This window comes from Ambystoma mexicanum, chromosome 1q (assembly GCF_040938575.1).
Source record: "Ambystoma mexicanum isolate Mex_15411 chromosome 1q, UKY_AmexF1_1, whole genome shotgun sequence".
Classification (NCBI taxonomy): Eukaryota; Metazoa; Chordata; class Amphibia; order Caudata; family Ambystomatidae; genus Ambystoma; species Ambystoma mexicanum.
Genome location: NC_090922.1, coordinates 49,481,987 through 49,501,183, shown reverse-complemented (window position 1 = coordinate 49,501,183; position 19,197 = coordinate 49,481,987). Strand labels below are relative to the sequence as shown.

The window sequence follows — 19,197 nt, the reverse complement described above, 5'->3', positions numbered from 1 at the left end:
CAAATATTACATAATTAAAAGAACGCACAAATCGCCTATCTAAAATCAATGTAAAACAGCCTTAAACCCCTATATTTCATAAATATCAGACCTAACTGTCAGACCCAAGTCAGAACATTCCCAATTGTCAATGATAAATAACATTGATACATGAATTTAAAACAGTATGCTTAAAATCAGTCGGCAACAAGGTCAATAGGCAATATATTTCGTTCTCACGTACCAGGCCCTTTTTTAAATATTGTGATTGGACCCAAAGCTCAGCTTTGTTTTGATGGCATAAAAATAACTTTAAGGCTCCTGCACACTTTTTAAACCATACTTCCCATAAAAAGGCACCAGCCATTTAAGCCGTAAGCTCCTATACAAAGGGCAGAGAAACAGAAAGTGCTTAATATCCTCAGCCCCTTTCCCACGAATTTTACACACTGACCCATCACCTCTACCCCGGGAGCTTGTGAGCACTGCAAGTGGAAGAATCCCCAATCTTGCTTTCAAAAACAAGGTTTTTGCCTCCTTGTCTTCAATGAGTATCAAATCATTTTTGTGGCCAAAGGATTGTTTCAACTCTATATACACCACCTTTATACCCGCTGAGTCTCAGAACCTTAATTTATAGTAACAATCCCTGTACTTCTGCTTGATGTACTCTTTCGTAATTGAAGTTTCCTGGTGCACAACGGCAGAAATAGAGGTAAGGTTTAGTTTTGCACTCAGATCAGTTACGTAACTGACCCATGGAAGCGCCTGTGCACCGTCCTGACCAAGGGTGTCTAGGAAAGCTGCTTCATATTTGACAACGGACAACACTGTACACAGTTCATAAAAAATATAAGAAGGGGTCTAGTTTAGCATCATTGGCCATGCCGTCCACACCTAATTCCAATTTTAAAGGGAGGGACGGGGTAGACTTTGGAAGAGAAAAGAGCTTCTTCATAATACCCATTTCTTTCTGTTCAATCTTCCTAAGGTCGGAACAGCCCCAAATCTCAGCATGGTACAGCCCATAGGAATTGGCACAAGACCTTAATACTTCTAATCCTTGAGTAGCTGTTTTACCGCCATACTGTTGCATGAAACCCTGCACAGCTACCCCTTGCCTTGCATAATTAAGTTGGGATTTATCAATATGTTTCACCCACAGACTTCTTTCCGCAAAGCGTATCCCCAAGTAATCAAAAAAGCCCACCCACTCAATACTAAACAAATGGGTGGAATTAATTCTTCACGCTGCTTAGAAAGAAGCGTTGCTTTTGTTTTGGAATTATTTATAACAAGCCCAAGCTTCAGTTACAGGGTTCCAAACAGGTTCAGCGCCTTTTGGATACACACTCTTGTTTTACTAATTAATACCATATCATCAGTGAAAAGGATACCTGTTTTCTTCCCCTCAAGTATGGGGGGGAATCCAACTCGCACCTTCCAATTTCTTCAGCAATTTGATTTATGTATAAGCTGAAGAGTGGGGAGGTGATAACACAGCCCTGCCTCACTCCCTTCTGAACCGGGAAGGGCTTTGTCAGGCCTTCTCCGTTCGGTATTCGCACCTGGGCATAAGTATCCGTATACAGACCACAAATGGCAGCTAAAAGGCTTAATGGAACCCTCAATCGAAATAAATATACCCATAACTGTGTTCTAGGTATTAAATCAAAAGCTGTACGCAGATCAATGAACACTAGGAAAAGCTTTGGTTTCTAAGTCTCTGATATTTATCACAAAGCAAAGACAGCCAAAATACCTGATCCATTGGGCCTATACCCGCACCAAAACCTGCCTGAAAATTATAGAGCACTCCATTTTGTGAAAGCCAGTCCTCCAATCGTCTCACTAATATTTTAGACACCACATAAATTAAATTAATGGGTTGATAATTGTGGGAATCACCCTTGTCCCCCTTTTCAAACACAGAGACTAGTATTGCACCTCGCGATGTCTCTGGGACAAGGTGAAAACACTCACCATAAAACAGGACCACATATCCCCACTTCCGAACTAAAAAGCTCTGCTGGTTATGTATCCAACGCTGGCGCTTTGCACCTCTTTTGTGAGTGGATTGCCTCCTCCACCTCCTTTAGGGAAATATCCAGTTAATAATATAACATCAGGCGCTCCCAACCACTAAGCATAGCACTAAATAGTGGATCGACTCCCTAGGAATGATAAAGTGTACTAAAATTAATATACACATGTTTTGCTGAAATCTTTAAGGAATGGATACTGATGGCATTTTAACATACGAGGATACTTTCTTCCCAAAAGCCCTAGCGATTTTACTTTCAAACGCTTCCTTAAGCTTATCCAATTGATTTTTACAAAAGGCCTCTTTCTTATGGGCCAACAATGGTTTATATTCATTCTTATGCAATCTCAATTGGTGGCTATTCCTATGCACATTTATTTTCACTAATAACAAATGTTTGGACTTTTTTTGGACGACACTCCCGATCATACCACCCAATCTGTCATGGGTTGCTCTTCCCTCCAGACGCACCAGGTTTGGTCAAAACTGGACTTAACAGACAAGTAACCTGTGCCCAAAAAGTACTGGGTGTGAAGAGCAATCCACATCTGCAAACGCTTCAAAGAATGGCACTGCCAACTTATACAACCTACTAATTTGGTTTCTATCAACCAACAGCTGCCAAGGTACCCTCACCCGCACCATATTTTCCACAGGATTGCCAGGGTCACATACCTGCAAAGCATTTACAGCGCGCGTGACCATTGAGGGCACACTAAGGGTGGTCATGATCGCTTTCAGTACGCTAGATGACCTGAAAGTCATTGATCAACTTCCAACGTGCTACGTTGATTAAAATATAATGAATCCAAGATCTAAAGTTCCCAGAGATATAAGTAGGTCTTGGCGGAAGATCACAACTAAGCCTACCAGTGTAAACCCTTTAACCCTTAATTATAACCTCCTGAATTAATTTGACAGTATTGTCCAGGGGACACAGGGGGAATTTCTAATAGCTAAACCAACATGACAAACGGCCATTCCATTCATGCCTGTGGATCTGGGAATGGCAACCTTTGAAGTTCTGTTTACTTCAGAGACCGGCCTGCTTGGTTTTCTATTGGAAGGAAAAGAAGTAGTCATGAAAACCATGGTAGGAGTATGCCGTCTTATTTGACCCGTTCGAAGAGAACCTCAGCTTTGCCATTTCAGACTGTTACAGGCGCCCAACCACAGTTCCAGTCTCGGTACGGGCTGGACATGGCAGTCGTCCGGGCTCACGTACTAGCTTTATTAAAAAGAAGGAACCATCAAAGAATGTGAGCTTTGGCTCCATGAGAAATGTTTAGTGCTTGCCCAGTGTTTGGCCTCTGATCGTACCACCCTCATATCCTCCCTCTGCCACTCTCTCAGAGCACATTAGAATATATTCAGGAGACTCATTTACCCGCTCAAGTAAGATTTCTGAATCCAAGTTGTACCGGGATACCCACATAAACCACGAGACACTTAAATATTCACCATCTCATTTAAAATTCTTGTGCTTTTGGGCAAATCTTGAGATTCACAAGGTTATTTGCACATTTAGTCTAGGAGCACAACAAATAAATATATAAGACTTCTGCTGCTCCAGGCTCATTAGCAGGTATTTTAACCCCCTTATGTTTTTCCATTTTGCAGGCAGAAGAACTGAGAGCCCAGCTGCGTAGTGTTGAGGCAGAGGCCGCAGCTTTCCGTAGCAAGTACAGCAGCACCCTCAAAGAGGTATGGTTGTCCAACAGGCTCCGCTCCTAGCAGCATCTACATGGCAAGGTCTGCCATTGTTACACTGGCTGCTCTCCGACGCCTTCCTTCGCGAAGCGCCCATCATCCACCATAAGGGCATTGTATTGGATGGTGATTTCATTGCTGGTTAGGTTATTCTTTGGTACATCCCTACCCTATCATTAGTGAAAACATACTAGACGTGCTGAACAGATGGATCCCTTCTGTTCCGCACATCATTTTAAATGTACCTGTCCACTAGCCTTTGGCACCGTTTTTGGCACTCAAGCTATTGCCTGTCAACACTCATATGATGTATTTTTGTTCAATCCTGTCGGACACGTTGGTCATTAACCGTACATTGGCAGTGTTTGCAAAGAAAAGACATATCAACGTTGCCAATTATTGTTGGGATTCCTCTCTGGCCATTATAAAACGGCAAGACCAAGCATAGGGCGTAAATGGAGAACTTCACTGTAGCTCCAGGAAAGATGAGCTTCATTGGTCATAACGCAGCATACATTGCAGCAATCGTAGTCACAAGCAATGTTACCTTTCCAATGTATTAGGAACTAACGCACATTACTTATATATGTAAATTGTGTAAATATTTTACCTCACTCGCCATTCTAGTGTTATGCATTCCAATTCATCTGCATTTTGTTCCAGCGTTGCTTCCTTTTTAGTTTTGACTGTCAGGTAGCACTAAAGCGCAACCTGTAAGCCGAGGCTATTGCATTGGAGTGCATATAGGAGATCTGATGGCATGTAATCGGGACACACGGCTTGTGGGTGTTGGGTTATTTACCCACCCATTGACTGCCCATGGCTTATCTAATCCCTATGGCCTATTCCCTTGTGATATCTTTGCATTTCAGTCTTCTGTCAATGCCTGCCATCTTTCATCCCTTTTTGCTTGTTATCAAAAAAGTTTGGTGTTCCTCTTTCCTTCCTTCCCTCAATTGTTTGTTACTTTATCTCGCTATGTATCTGCCCTGCACCGTACCCCTCTCTCTGTTTCTCTGTTTTTCTCTCCCTCTCCACCCCACCCCCGCCTTCCAACCTATCCATTTTAAATTACTTCACATCTGCTGCTTCTCATACGGAGTTTTGATGCCGGTTTCTTTTATTTCTCCTTTTTTTCATGTCACGCTCCCTCCATTTTACTGATGGTTCCCGTTTTTGGCGAGGTTTAGTTTTTTCTGCTATCCATTTTCTATGCTATAATAATCATTGTAAGTCCTGCTTGACAGGCACCGGAATCTAATCTCCACGTCTGGTTTCTAATTCTCCCAGTCAAGATAAAACAAATAGGCTGGAGTTAATTGCCAGAGCAACAGCCCAGAGCCGGAACTTTTGATTTATGAGCTGCAAGGCGAATCTTCACAACACATTTTTCCTAATTTATTTTTAATGAGTCTCAATTTTTGGGGAAACATCTGATTGATGTTGGAGGCGGGTGTTAATGAGACTCTACGTACTAATTGTGCTTATTTGTATGGGAAGTATGCTAGCTACCTTTATGATTTGCTTTAGAAAATAGGTTTTATAGCAAATCTGTGTACTTCCTCACCTTTTTTTGATGAACCGTTCCAGGTTTATAGCTGTGATATGTGGGTGATGTTCAAGGCAAGCTCGCGCTGGAGACATTATTCTGCTCTAAACACACGATCTTGTGTTGGACCATGATCTCAGGGCGATAAGGAAAGGAGGCAGACACATTTTGGGCTAGTTTCATGGAATGGGGATCCCATGTAAGTTTGGTTAGCATGGGGCTTCGTGGGAGGGTGAAAGAACCCTTGGGAGTGGAGAGGGGGGGGGGAGCACCAACGTGTCACTACGGAACATTTTGGGGTGGGCCTAAAGTGTCTGGCGCCGCGTCAAATCCAAAGTTGCCAAGGAACCTTTGCAGTGTTTTGCAGCTTATCATTAATAGGAGTAAAATCTATGTTAAAAGTTGTTAAAATGTATTTAATATACAGTAAAAAAAAACGAGTATATTCAAAAATCAAATAATCAAATCAGAAATCAAACAAGGTGAATGCACCATGCGATCTGTTATTTTGAACGCAATCCATAGTTCCTATGTAACAATTCAATCAAGGCATTGTAATGACAATACTTAAATAGGATATGTTGTAAAAATCAAACCATGTATTCATATTATATTTTCACTTCCTGTTAGAAAGCAACTTAATTCCAAATGTATTTAACTAATGTGCGTCTAAACATTGCTGAAAGTGACATCTACTGGCGAAGAGAAGTATGGCCACTCATAGTTTTATTTACCTTACTGCAAGAGTAAATCAAGTTGGGGAAGTTGGTTGGGGAAGCACAGCTCAAGGGCAATATTTGAAGTTTGCATTAGCTGGGCCCAGGGTGGCCCAGGCCCACTTAAAAAACAAACCCAAGGTGGGAACCTCACCACTCTCTGGCACCTTGAGGTAAAGGCATGTAGTGAAACAAAGAGTGGTGCCAGGGTAGCGGGAGCTACTGAGGAAGCAGGACACAGTTTATAAGAATCAAATCATTATTTTCATTTTATTTTGATTTGCATATAAAAGTCATTACACTTTTTAATCAATTCTCTAAAAGATGCATCCTACATATCATGCATTCAAACACTCATTCAACTAATGGAATCCCTAAAACACATGAATATTTCAAGAAACTTCCAATTCATTTCCATTATATTATTAATGATTTCTGACAAAATATCATTAATGATAGTTAATTCCAGACAAAATATCGACTATTGGTGCCCATATGTATGAATCTTCCTTTAGGAAACGGGCCCCCCAATTGGTGAATAGTTTCGACTTGACAAATTGTGTTTCTCTTCATCAGGATTGGATGAACATTAACAGATTTCTAAAAACAAACAAACATACAATTAAGATATTGTTTAAAATATAAACTGCTGTCTCCCCTCATTCAGTTTTGCCCGCAAAATACTATACATCATACACTAGAGAAGAAATCAAATCCATCTCTATGGTCAAAGGGAACTGCCTTTTGGCAGCACCTTATAAACATAATTAAGGTCTAAGCATTCACAAATAGCCTAATACAGCCAATGTGAGTGAAACTAAAATACAACAAATAGGTTTCAATTTTCCATGTTAGCCCTTATCTCATTTGGGGCTCGATGGTCCAGAGAGTATATTGAACACATTGCTATAATTTCCCTATTGTTAGCACTCTCCTATAGTGCCATAATTCTCTCTCTATTCTCACCCCATACCCCCCATGCCTCATGCTTCAGTTAGAATTCAGTGAAATTCATACCTGCAAACCCTATTAGGTTCGCCAAAAGGCTTGTGTTCCAGTAGCCTCTGGTGTGTATCTGAGATGCTAATTCGCCAGGAAGTTAAACTAATCTGAGAGAAACAAACAAGATCAAAAAACTCCATATGAGCAAAGGATGTGACAAACCGTCTCAAGAACTACAATACAACATTGCAGGGGATATACCTTAGTTCCAAACGCTTTCCTTCTAGCACACTTAATCTCAATGAAGTAAGTGGAAAAGGATTTCTGCCGTGATCTCCTTTGGTTGTACGCCACTGCCTCCTGTGGCTACCCTACAGGGCGCGGCAGTAATTCTGAAACGTGGGGGGGGAGAGAAAGAGAACTTGACTCCTCCCAGGTCAAGGCATATGATCGCTCCTGTAACAATTTAGAGATAAACAGAATAAGCGGCCCCTCTTCGCATACAAGTCTGACATTTTCAAAAGTGCGAATACGCCAACGCGTTCCGCTTACCGTTTTGAAAAAAAACGGGGGAAGAGAAAAGGAAAGCGCTGTGCTCCTCCCGGATCAAGGCGTGCGTATGCTCCTATACCGATCTAAGAAAAAAACAAGTCAAATCAGCTACCTATTCTCACTTACGCAAATCTCATGGTAGAGTACATGATCGCTCGAAGCCCAATGGCTTACTTTTCATTATACGTCCCGAAGTCGATGCCGATGGCGTGAGCATCCGAAAAAAGGGAGACCGGATGGTGTGGACCGAAAGTCCATCTTTTATTTCATTTCGCCCGTCTATCTCAGCGACAAAGGACTAAACCTAGAACTAGGTAATGAGGCGCCCTGCCAGACCGTAGCGTTCTCATTACTGCTCTTTGGAGTACAAAGATAGAAAACAGTCTCAAAAGGCAGAAAATGGTGCCAACAAGTTAATAAATGATGGCGAACCGCCCTGGGAAAGCCACAAATAGTAGAATCAAATATTCACAGACAGCGGGAAGCCTCCACCGAACCGAGGGTATAATACCTCGTATAGCCTAACTGTGCTGCTGAAAGGCCTAGGGAATACAAAAATCAAACCTCAGAAATTCGAAAATTGGGAATTTCAAAAATTCACAACTTCACGAGTTCAAACATGGTATATGGACACGGAATACATAATGGATTCAGTTCCACTCCTCCTGTTGATTCAAACACCTCTTTAAGCTGTTATTGTGGTATATACACCACTGTTCCTTCTGAGAAAGGCGTGCCGCAACATTGGCCATATCAGTGCCAAACTGTCAGCAATCTCGATGTCAATATCCCTGCTTCCCTCCTCCACCTCCTCACCTGTTGAATCAGAGTCCTCTTCAATAGATCTGAGAGTTCGATGCGCTCTGTAGTCCATTTCTTTTTTTCTTTGTTGCGGATATCTCCCATGAGAAGAAGCCACAGTGAGAACGATAGAAACGCCCTGACCATGTCCCTCTTCCGGGAGAGACCGCAAAGGGGAAAAAAGCCAAGTGTAGGCAAAAACCCAGGGAAATCACAACGGCAGGTGGGAATCCTGATGGAGGATGTAGCAGTTGAACTCAGCGGAAATCAGCAAATCTCAGTAATAGAAAGCGAGGAAGGAATAACAGGAAACAGGAAGTGTAGGAAATGCAATAACTCCCACAACAAAATAAGCGGAAAAACTGCAAGCAAACAAGATGGTTCATAAACCAGAGAATAAGAAGAAAAATAGAGAGAGAAAGGTCCCGGGAAACAGAACCCGAAAGGACGAGGAGGAGCAGAGAGAGGAAAGCTCAGCGGAGCCAGAATACAGCATATAGCAAACCGCAGCAGCAAAAGAATGCACAGCTGACCGAAAAGGGTTGCAACGCACAGAAGGAAGATACGGTGTGGCTTGAATAGCGCCACGTTCGCTTAAACGGAAAAAGACTAGACCGTTAAGTGGACGTGACGTGAAAGACGTGACAGGAATTAGGAAGTGCGTAATCGGCATCGGAGCCACAGACGCCAGGTAGGAATGCGTCGCATGACAGTATGCCTCCTTCCAAGACCCAGACCCCCCGATTTACCAGGATGTAATCGATGAAACTTTCTTAGAAGTATTGGGGCATGGATATGTGAACGAGGTTCCTAAAAGTCCTCCGTATGAGAAAAAGCCTTCCAATGGACCAGGTATTCCAGGTGCCCTTTGCGATACCTAGAATCCAACAACTGGGAAACCTCGTATTCAGATGAATCAGGGGAGTGAGAAAAAATAGGTAAAGATCGAGCCTTATGAGACTGATCGGCACTCTTAAGAAGTGAAGCATGAAACACCGGGTGGATCCGTCTCAATGCATGTGGTAATTTTAGACGGAATGCCACTGGATTGATTTTCTCAGTGATAGGATAAGGTCCAATGAACCGAGGGGAGAGTTTAGACGGACGAGACCATCTTGGGAGGTATTTAGTGGATAACCACACTTTAGAGCCCACTTTCCAATCAGGAACTGCCTGCCGGTGTCGATCGGCCTGTTTCTTATAGACTTGTAAACTGTCAATCAGGTTTAACTTTGTTTTTCTTGTGTATCTTTTAACCTGGACAGTGTTTCAGCAACCGCCGGAAGGGTAGGTTGAAAGGGCGAGAGAGGAATAATGGCTCGGGAATGAAAACCATATGAACAGTAGAAAGGAGACATCCCACTTGCTGAATGGCTGGCATTGTTATAGGCGAATTCTGCCGTTGGCAAAAGTTCCACCCAGTTGTCTTGTTCTAAGTTCGTTTAACTGCGTAAGTATTGTTCCAAGGTGGCATTCAAACGTTCCGTCTGGCCATTCGTGTGGGGATGAAATCCAGACGATAAAGCACGTTGAATGTTAAGAGCAGCACAAAGCGATTTCCAGGATTTAGAGACATATTGACTCCCCCGGTCAGATATGGTTTTGTCTGGGAGACCATGGAGTCTAAAAATGTCTTTTATGAAAACCAATGCCATGCTGTCAGCAGTTGGGAGACCTGGGAGCGGAGAAAAATGGGCCATCTTGGTGAGAGAATCGATGGTCACCATTATACATGTGTGTCCCTGTGAGGGTGGTAAGTCCACAATGAAATCTGTGGATATATGACTCCACGGGCGATCAGGAATGGTGTCTTGTTGTATCAATCCAAGGGCCTCATAGTACTGTTTTTGCTCTGACAACAAACTTTGCAGGTCCTGACATACCGTTTAACATCCTCAGATAAACCCTGCCAATAGAAGGCTCTTCTTATCAAGTCTAAGGTGCTGGCTTCCCCTCTTTGGCCTGCTGTTTTGTGATCATGGCACCAAGACAAGATGTCTTTCTGGAGGGTCTTGGATGGTACCCATATCTTTTTATCTTTGAAGAACAGGCCATCACGTTCAGTCATGCCATGGGGCTCCGGTTGAGAGGAAGCAGCTTCTCTAATCTGTTGAAAAAATGAGGTAATGGTAGCCACTATTCGATTCCTTGGGAACAGTCTTTCAGGATAGGAAGAGGCTGTCTGAGAGGCTAGTGTCTTTCTGGATAGAGCATCAGCCAAGGTATTGTGACTTCCTGGGATGTAAGTAATCTGGAAATCGTATTGTGAAAAGAAATGTGCCCATCCTGCTTCTCTGGAGTTTATACAATCCATTGACTGTAACACCTGTACATTTTTGTGATCAGTCCGAATTGTGAAGGGGTGGCAACTCCCTTGTAGAAGATGTCTCCAAACTTTGCAAGCCTTTTTCATGGCTAATAGTTCTCTTTCAATTACAGAATAATTCTGTTGACTTGTTGTAAGAGTCTTTGACAAATAGGCTTTTGGATGTTCTGTATTGTCATGTTCCTGTAATAAAACTGCTCATGGCTGCAGCTGAAGCATCGGTCTCAAGGATACAAGGATTCCTTTGATCTGGCTGACGTAGGATGGGAGCACTACAGAAACTTTTCTTCAAGAGTTGAAAACTTTCTTCAGCCTGAGTGTCCCAGAAAAAAGGCGTGGCTGACTTCTTTAGTAAACTGGTGATGGGTAGAACGATGTTCGAGAACCCTGGTATAAATCGCCTGTAAAAATTTGCCAAGCCCAGGAATCGCTGTATTTCCTTAACAGATGAAGGAGCTGGCCATTGTAGGATGGCATCAACCTTCTTTTGGTCCATTTGAATTCCTTGAGATGAAAGAATAAATCCCAAGTAGGGTACAGAAGAAACTCCAAAAACACACTTTTCCCTTTTGACTAATAGTTTATGCCCTTTGAGTCGCTCCACTAGTTCTTTGAGATGTATTAGATGTTTTGGCATGGTCTGAGAGAAAACCAGTATGCGTCAAGGTAAACAACAACAGACACAAATAACAAATCTGAGAAGATACGGTCGATAAACCTTTGGAAAATCGTGGGAGCATTCACTAGTCCGAAGGGCATCACGTAGTATTCATATAGGCCAAATGGTGTTCTGAACGCAGTTTTCCATTCATCTCCGGGACATACTCTGAGTAAATGGTAAGCGTTACGCAGATCCAACTTTGAGAAAACTGTTGCTCCTTGTACGGATTCCAAGATGTCTGGGATCAGCGGCATGGGGTATCTGTCCTTGAGAGTTACTTTAAGTCCCCTATAATCAATGCATGGCCTGAGGTCTTTGGAATCCCGTTTGGGGATAAAGAACAAAGGAGCACCTGCCGGGGACTTTGAAGGTCTGATGAGACCATTACACAGGTTATCGTCCAAGTATTTCCGTAGTACTTCCTTTTCAGTTTTTGATAACGCAAACATCCTGCCAAAAGGTACGAGAGCGTTGGGAGCCAGGTCAATGGTGCAGTCCTCAGGTCTGTGAGGAGGTAATGACATGGGAGCAGCTTCTGCAAATACTGATTGGTAATCCTCCAAAACTTTGTCAAGAGAGTGTACTCCAATGGTCGTGTGAAGAGTGGTGGGATGGATCTTTACCTTCTGATAAGGTGTGTCCTTGAAACAATGTGTTTGGCAATAATTGGAATTGAAATGCAAACTGTTGGATTTCCAGTCGATGTTGGGATTATGTTGACGTAACCAGGAGATCCCTAAGATCAGAGGAAAATGAGCTGCCCTGATAATGTCGAATGTGATGACTTCTGAATGCTGACAAATGGTGAGAGGCAGAGGTTCAGTTGTTTGTACAATGAGTCCAGAACTCAATGGTGTACCGTCCAACCCCTCAACCTTTTGGCCGTGTCTGCGATCAACTCGCTTTGCTTCAACTTTGTCCACCCAGAGTGTATCAGCAAAATTTCCTGCCGCACCACAATCTAAAAGTGCCAGAGTCTCCAGTTGATTGCCATGAATGGTAACTTTTACTGTTAATACCATCAGCCGTGAATCTTCTGAGGGATCTGAAGAATCAATTGACATAGTAACATAGGGACTGGAAGATTGCCCTCGATAACCCGTCCCTGTTAGGTACAAGGGTTTGCGTTTTCCGCCGGTTTATGAGGAAATTCTGTACAATTATGTACTGAATGACGATAATAAGCACATAGGCCAAGTTCCCTTCTCCTTTTCCTTTCTTCAGAGGTCAGGGACCGACGAGTAGCTCCGATTTGCATGGGTTCGTCACTAAGTTTGAGTGAAGCTGAAGGAGGTGAGGAGGTTCTTGTAAAAGAGGGGCGTGTCTTGCGTCTCTCCTGCCGCCTTTCTTGCATCCTGAATTCCATCTGAAGCGCGGCAGTCATCAGATCCGGTAATGAGGCAGGACGAGTAAAATGTGCCAATACGTCTTTGAGTTCCTCTCTGAGGCCTCGGCGAAATAATATAAATTGAGATTGCTCCGACCAACCAGTCTCCAATGCCAGTCTTTTGAAAGAGGAAATGTAAGACAACACATCGGCTTGACCTTGGCGAATGTCTAGCAGGTCTTCCCCTGCTGCCATAGATACTTCTGGTCTCTCGAATGTGCGTTTTACTAGATCCACAAAGGTATCAAAATTTTGGAGAACTGGGTCGGTTCCTGTAACTAGAGGGGTAGCCCAAGCAAGAGCATTCACTGTCATGTTTGATATTAGAAACCAGACTTTGGCATGATCTGAAGCATAGGTGTGGGTTCTAAATGGAAAATACACCTTGCAAGCATCAAGGAATTCTTTTAGGGTCTTAGGCGACCCATCGTACTTCCCAGAGGACAAAGACATAGGAGGTAGAACTGTTGTGGGTGGTTCGCATGCCGACACCATTTGTTTCAAAAGGTTATTTTCAGCTTTCATGTTTTGCATTTCGAGACAAAGATTTTGAACCGCAGCTGTTAACTCTTGCACTTGCTCAGGAGTAGCCATTCTTGATGTTTGGGGGCGTTGTAAACTGTCAGCAATCGCAATGTCAATATCCCCGCTTCCCTCCTCCACCTCCTCACCTGTTGAATCAGAGTCCTCTTCAATAGATCTGAGAGTTTGATGCGCTCTGTAGTCCTTTTCTTTTTTTCTTTGTTGCGGATATCTCCCACGAGAAGAAGCCACAGTGAGAACGATAGAAACGCCCCGACAGTGACCCCCTCCCGAGAGACCAGAAAGGGGAAAATAGCCAAGTGTAGGCAAAAACCCTGAGAAATCACAACAGCAGGTGGGAATCCTGATGGAGGATGTAGCAGTTGAACTCAGCGGAAATCAGCAAATCTCAGTAATAGAAAGCGAGGAAGGAATAACAGGAAACAGGAAGTGTAGGAAATGCAATAACTCCCACAACAAAATAAGCGGAAAAACTGCAAGCAAACAAGGTGGTTCATAAACCGAAAAATAGAGCGAGAAAGGTCCCGGGAAACGGAACCCGAAAGGACGAGGAGGAGTAGTAGAAAGCTCAGCGGAGCCAGAATACAGCGTATAGCAAACCGCGGCAGCAAAAGAAAGCACAGCTGACCGAAAAGGGTTGCAACGCACAGAAGGAAGATAGGATGTGGCTTAAATAACGCCACGTTCGCTTAAACGGAAAAAGACTAGACCGTTAAGTGGACGTGACGTGAAAGACTTGACAGGAATTAGGAAGTGCGTAATAGGAATCGGGGCCACAGGCGCCAGGAAGGAATGCGTCGCATGACACAAACACCTTTTCAGCAGCCCACCACTTAAGGTCCTCTGGCCTATGATTCCGCTCCTTAAAATGCGTAACTAAAGGGGCATTTAACTGTCCCGTTCTGATTTTGGATTTATGCTCACTTATACGTAATTTAACCGCTCTCAACGTTTTACCAATGTAAGCCTTCCTACAGGGGCATATGATTGCATAAATTACATTAGTACTGAGGCAGGTGGTGTGATGCCTCAACTTCCAATCCCTTTCATGAATATTAATTGTCGCAGTCGCGGAAGTGCTGGAGCAATTGGAACAAGTACCGCACGGGTAATGCCCGAAAATAGGGGGCATACCCCAAGTGGCAGTGATAGTGGGTTGGCTGTCTTGTACCTGATTTCTATCCGCCTTTGAGTTTAGGTAATTCCAACATATTTAGCTGGAGTAAGGGCCAATGGTTGGATATAATCTTAATTTTATTATGTTGTGTGTTATACGTGAGGGCACAGACTATTTGGTCCTCTCTCAGCTTTCTTTCTTTAATGTCCTTTCTCAGAAGAACATCCCTATGCTGATTTCTCACACGTTTTTTAGAATCTTTAAGCAGTTTTCTGGGATACCCTCTCTGTCAGCCTTTCCTCAATTGCCAAAGCTTGCTTGGCAGAGTCTTCCACTTTAGTACAATTTCTCCAAGCCCTTAGGAACTGTCCATATGGGATATTGGATTTCAAGGACTTGGAATCAAAGCTTTGATGGTGCAGTATGGTGTTTCTGTCGGACACCTTTCTGTAAAGGTCCACCACCAATATATTTGAGTCCACTTTAATCAATAAATCTAAAAATGCAATTTCCTTGTTGCTACGGCTTACTCGTCCGTAATGAACCCTGTCTCTTTGTGGACGATGTAGAATATAAAAACGCCTTTTCTGGTATAGGAACCAAATGTAGTACAGACTGGATAACCATAAACACAGCCCTGAAAAAAAGTATGGCTGTTGGAGACGAGATCCAAAAAGCAGAACTGGCTTTCAAAGCAGGTTCCACGATTGCTAACATCGAAGAGAAATTAGAAACTATCAAAAATCAAGTTACTGATTTCATTAAAATCACCACGGCCAAGAAAATGGAAAAGCTTGTTAAGGATGTCAAACTACCTTAATGCGGATTACCAGGGCCCGGCTAACTGGAGAGATCCAGATAATAATATAGCAGGAGCACCTATTCGCAAAAAGGTTACCTTCTCAGATACATCAAAGGTAGGAGAGGTAATCAACAAAATTACAGACAAAGGAGCAGAGGGTTCCAAAGGGGAGGAAGAAGAGGGAGACAAAATATGTTTTTCCAATATCCACCTTATTTCTATCCACAAGGTTTTGCCCCTCCAGGGCAGATGCAACCCTATCCACCTCAGGAACTCCCTTTTCCACCACAACAAACGGGCCCACCCCCGTTAGGAAACCTGTTCGAGACACGAAGGAGAGCTTACAGAAGGTAAGTCCCCCTTCAGCTGTCTATAACTTGTCTATAACTTGTCCGAAAAGATACTGACACCCAAGGAAGTCTCTATACTAGAAAAAGGTTTTTCTTTTATTCCCATGACGGATCCAAGCAAAATGGATGTGGAAACAGAACTAAAAAGTTTCTTTCGTAAAATCAGATTGAAAGATTTTTTTGGCAGTGAACAATAGGCCCCCATTGGGACTGCGGCCAATACACCATTCAAACCTCCATCGAGGTTCACTCCCTCTCTGAATGATATCTAAGGAGACGGCTACATTCGAAAGAGCAGTGCTCCGAGATTTCAATGGTATTTATGAGAACAAAGACAAGAATAAACCTGATAAAAAAAAATGCTTCAACTTTACCAAAGATGATTGGGCAGTGTTAAAGAATTTACAATCGGACAGATCGATTGTGATAAAAAAAAGCAGACAAGGGAGGAGGAGTTGTAGTGTGGGGTGCCACTAATTATGACCTTGAGGTCATGAGACAGCTCAATAATCGTGAGGTATATGTTAAATTACAAGGAGATCCTTCCCAGAGCATTCTGAGAGAAATTGAAAGGTTGGGCAAACATGCTTTAGAAAGGGAAATCAATTAAACGTTCTTGTCCCTAGCAACACCAGGACGCCTATAATTTATATGTTGCCCAAAATGCACAAAAGCATGACTGCACCGCCGGGCCGACCCATTATGTCCCTGAGCGGGTCACTTTTGGAACCAGTTGGCCAATATTTGGATTATTTTCTGAAACCCCTGGCAAAAAATACACCCACTTATCTGTCTGACTCCACAGATGTCATTAGAATGTTTGAGTCTTTTCCTTTCAATAGAGACCACGACATGCTTATCACCTTAGACGTGGAGTCGCTATATTCCAACATCCCACAGGCTGACTCTCTGGGGATTATGAATAGGTTCTTACAAACGAGTACCGACACCACTTCAGTTCCAAGTGAGTTTTTGGTAGAATTATTGGAAATTGCTCTCACCAAAAATGTCTTTAGATTCAAGAACACATACTACATGCAAATCAAGGGGACAGCAATGGGGGTATCCTTTGCACCCAATTATGCCACCCTGTATATGTGGGACTTTGAGGAGTCTAACATCATGGCAGAATTGAATCCTTTTAAATCTGCCCTTAAACTATGTAAGAGGTATGTCGACGATATACTCATCGTTTGGGACAGTTACAGACGGGACTACAATGCATTTTTTCAGTGGATTAACAACTTAAATCCAAATTTGAAATTCACCATCCAAACTAGCAACAAGGAAATTGCATTTTTAGATTTATTGATTAAAGTGGACTCAAATATATTGGTGGTGGACCTTTACAGAAAGGTGTCCGACCGAAACACCATACTGCACCATCAGAGCTTTCATGCCCAGTCCTTGAAATCCAATATCCCTTATGGACAGTTCCTAAGGGCTCGGAGAAATTGTACTAAGTGGAAGACTTTGCCAAGCAAGCTTTGGCTATTGAGGAAAGGCTGACTGAGAGAGGGTATCCCAGAAAATTGCTTAAAGATTCTAAAAAACGTGAAAGAAATCAGCAATGGGATGTTCTTCTGAGAAAGGACATTAAAGAAAGAAAGCTGAGAGAGGACCAAATAGTCTGTGCCCTTACGTATAACACACAACATAATAAAATTAAGAATTAGGATTATATCCAACCATTGGCACTTACTCCAGCTAAATATATTGGAATTACCTAAATGCATTTATGCTTTTAAAAGGGGCAGTAATATCAAAAACTGGGTATCAAATGCTGATAGAAATCAGGAACAAGACAGCCAACCCACTATCACTGCCACTTGGGGTATGCCCCCTATTGTCGGGCATTAGCCGTGCGGTACTTGTTCCAATTGCTCCAGCACTTCCGCTACAATTAATATTCATGAAAGGGATTGGAAGTTGAGGCATCACACCACCTGCCTCAGTACTAATGTATTTTATGCAATCATATTCCCCTGTAGGAAGGCTTACATTGGTAAGACGTCGAGAGCGGTTAAATTACGTATAAGTGAGCATAAATCCAAAATCAGAACGGGACAGTTAAATCCCCCTTTAGTTACGCATTTTACGAAGAGGGGAATCATAGGGCAGAGGACCTTAAGTGGTGGGCTGTTGAAAAGGTGTTTGGCACTGAAATGGCCAATGTTGCGGCACACCTTTCTCAGAAGGAACAGTGGTGGATATACCACACTAACAGCTTAAATAGAGGTTTGAATCAATAGGAGGAGTGGAACTGAATCCATTATGTATTCCGTGTCCATATACCATCTTTGAACTCGTGAAGTTGTGAATTTTTGAAATTCCCAATTTTCGAATTTCTGAGGTTTGATTTTTGTATTACCTAGGCCTTTCAGCAGCACCGTTAGGCTATACGAGGTATTATACCCTCGGTTCGGTGGAGGATTCTCGCTGTCTGTGAATATTTGATTCTGCTATTTGTGACTTTCCCAGGGCGGTTTGCCATCATATATTAACTTGTTGGCATCACTTTCTGCCTTTGGAGTCCGTTTTCTATCTTTGTACTCCAAAGAGCAGTAATGAGAACGCTACTGTCTGGCAGGGCGCCTCGTTACCTAGTTCTAGGTTTAGTCCTTTATTTGTCGCTGAGATAGACGGGCGAAATGAATTAAAGATGGACTTTCGGTCCACACCATCCGGTCCCCCTTTTTTCGGATGCTCGCGCCATCGAATTCGGGACGTATAATGAAAAGTAAGTCGTTGGGCTTCGAGCGATCGTGTACTCTACCATGAGATTTGCGTAAGTGAGAACAGGTAGCTGATTCGGCTTGTTTTTTCTTAGATCGGTATAGGAGCATATGCACGCCTTGATCCGGGAGGAGCACAGCGCTTTCCTTTTCTCTTCCCCCGTTTTTTTTTGCGAAAGGTAAGATGAACGCGTTGGCGTATTCGCACTTTTGAAAATGTCAGACTTTTGTATGCGAAGAGGAGCCGCTTATTCTGTTTATCTCTAAATTGTTACAGGAGCGATCATATGCCTTGACCTGGGAGGAGTCAAGTTCTCTTTCTATCCCCCCACGTTTCATAATTACTGCAACGCCATGTAGGGTAGCACACAGGAGGCGGTGGCGTACAGCCCAAGGAGATCAGGGCAGAAATCCTTTTCCACTTACTTCATTGAGATTAAGTATGCTAGAAGGAAAGCGTTTGGAACAAAGGTATATCCCCTGCAATGTTGTATTGTAGTTCTTGAGACGGTTTGTCATATCCTTTGCTCATATGGAGTTTTTTGATCTTGTTTGTTTCTCTCAGATTAGTTTAACTTCTGGAGAATTAGCATCTCAGATACACACCAGAGGCTACTGGAACACAAGCCTTTTGGCGAACCTAATTGGGTTTGCAGGTATGAATTTCACTGAATTCTAACTGAAGCAAAAGGCATGGGGGGGGTATGGGGTGAGAATAGAGAGAGAATTATGGCACTATAGTAGAGTGCTAACAATAGGGAAATTATAGCAATGTGTTCTATATACTCTCTGGACCATCGAGCCCCAAATGAGATAAGGGCGAAGATGGATAATTGAAACTATGCCTATTTGTTGTATTTTAGTTTCACTCAGATTGGCTGTATTAGGCTATTTGTGAATGCTTAGACCTTAATTATGGTTATAAGGTGTTGCCATAGAGATAGATTTGATTTCTTCTCTAGTGTATGATGTATAGTATTTTG

General features: G+C 42.8%; 1 protein-coding gene across 2 annotated transcripts in view; it reads left to right on the top strand.

Moving 5' to 3' along the window:
* Positions 1-19,197, top strand: part of PMFBP1 (polyamine modulated factor 1 binding protein 1) — a 1,360,893-nt gene that overhangs the window by 575,802 nt on the left and 765,894 nt on the right. For both annotated transcript variants that reach the window (XM_069635509.1, XM_069635508.1), the window contains one exon: positions 3,644-3,727. In XM_069635509.1, the coding sequence (XP_069491610.1) occupies positions 3,644-3,727 (84 nt within the window). The remainder of the gene's footprint in view (positions 1-3,643; positions 3,728-19,197) is intronic.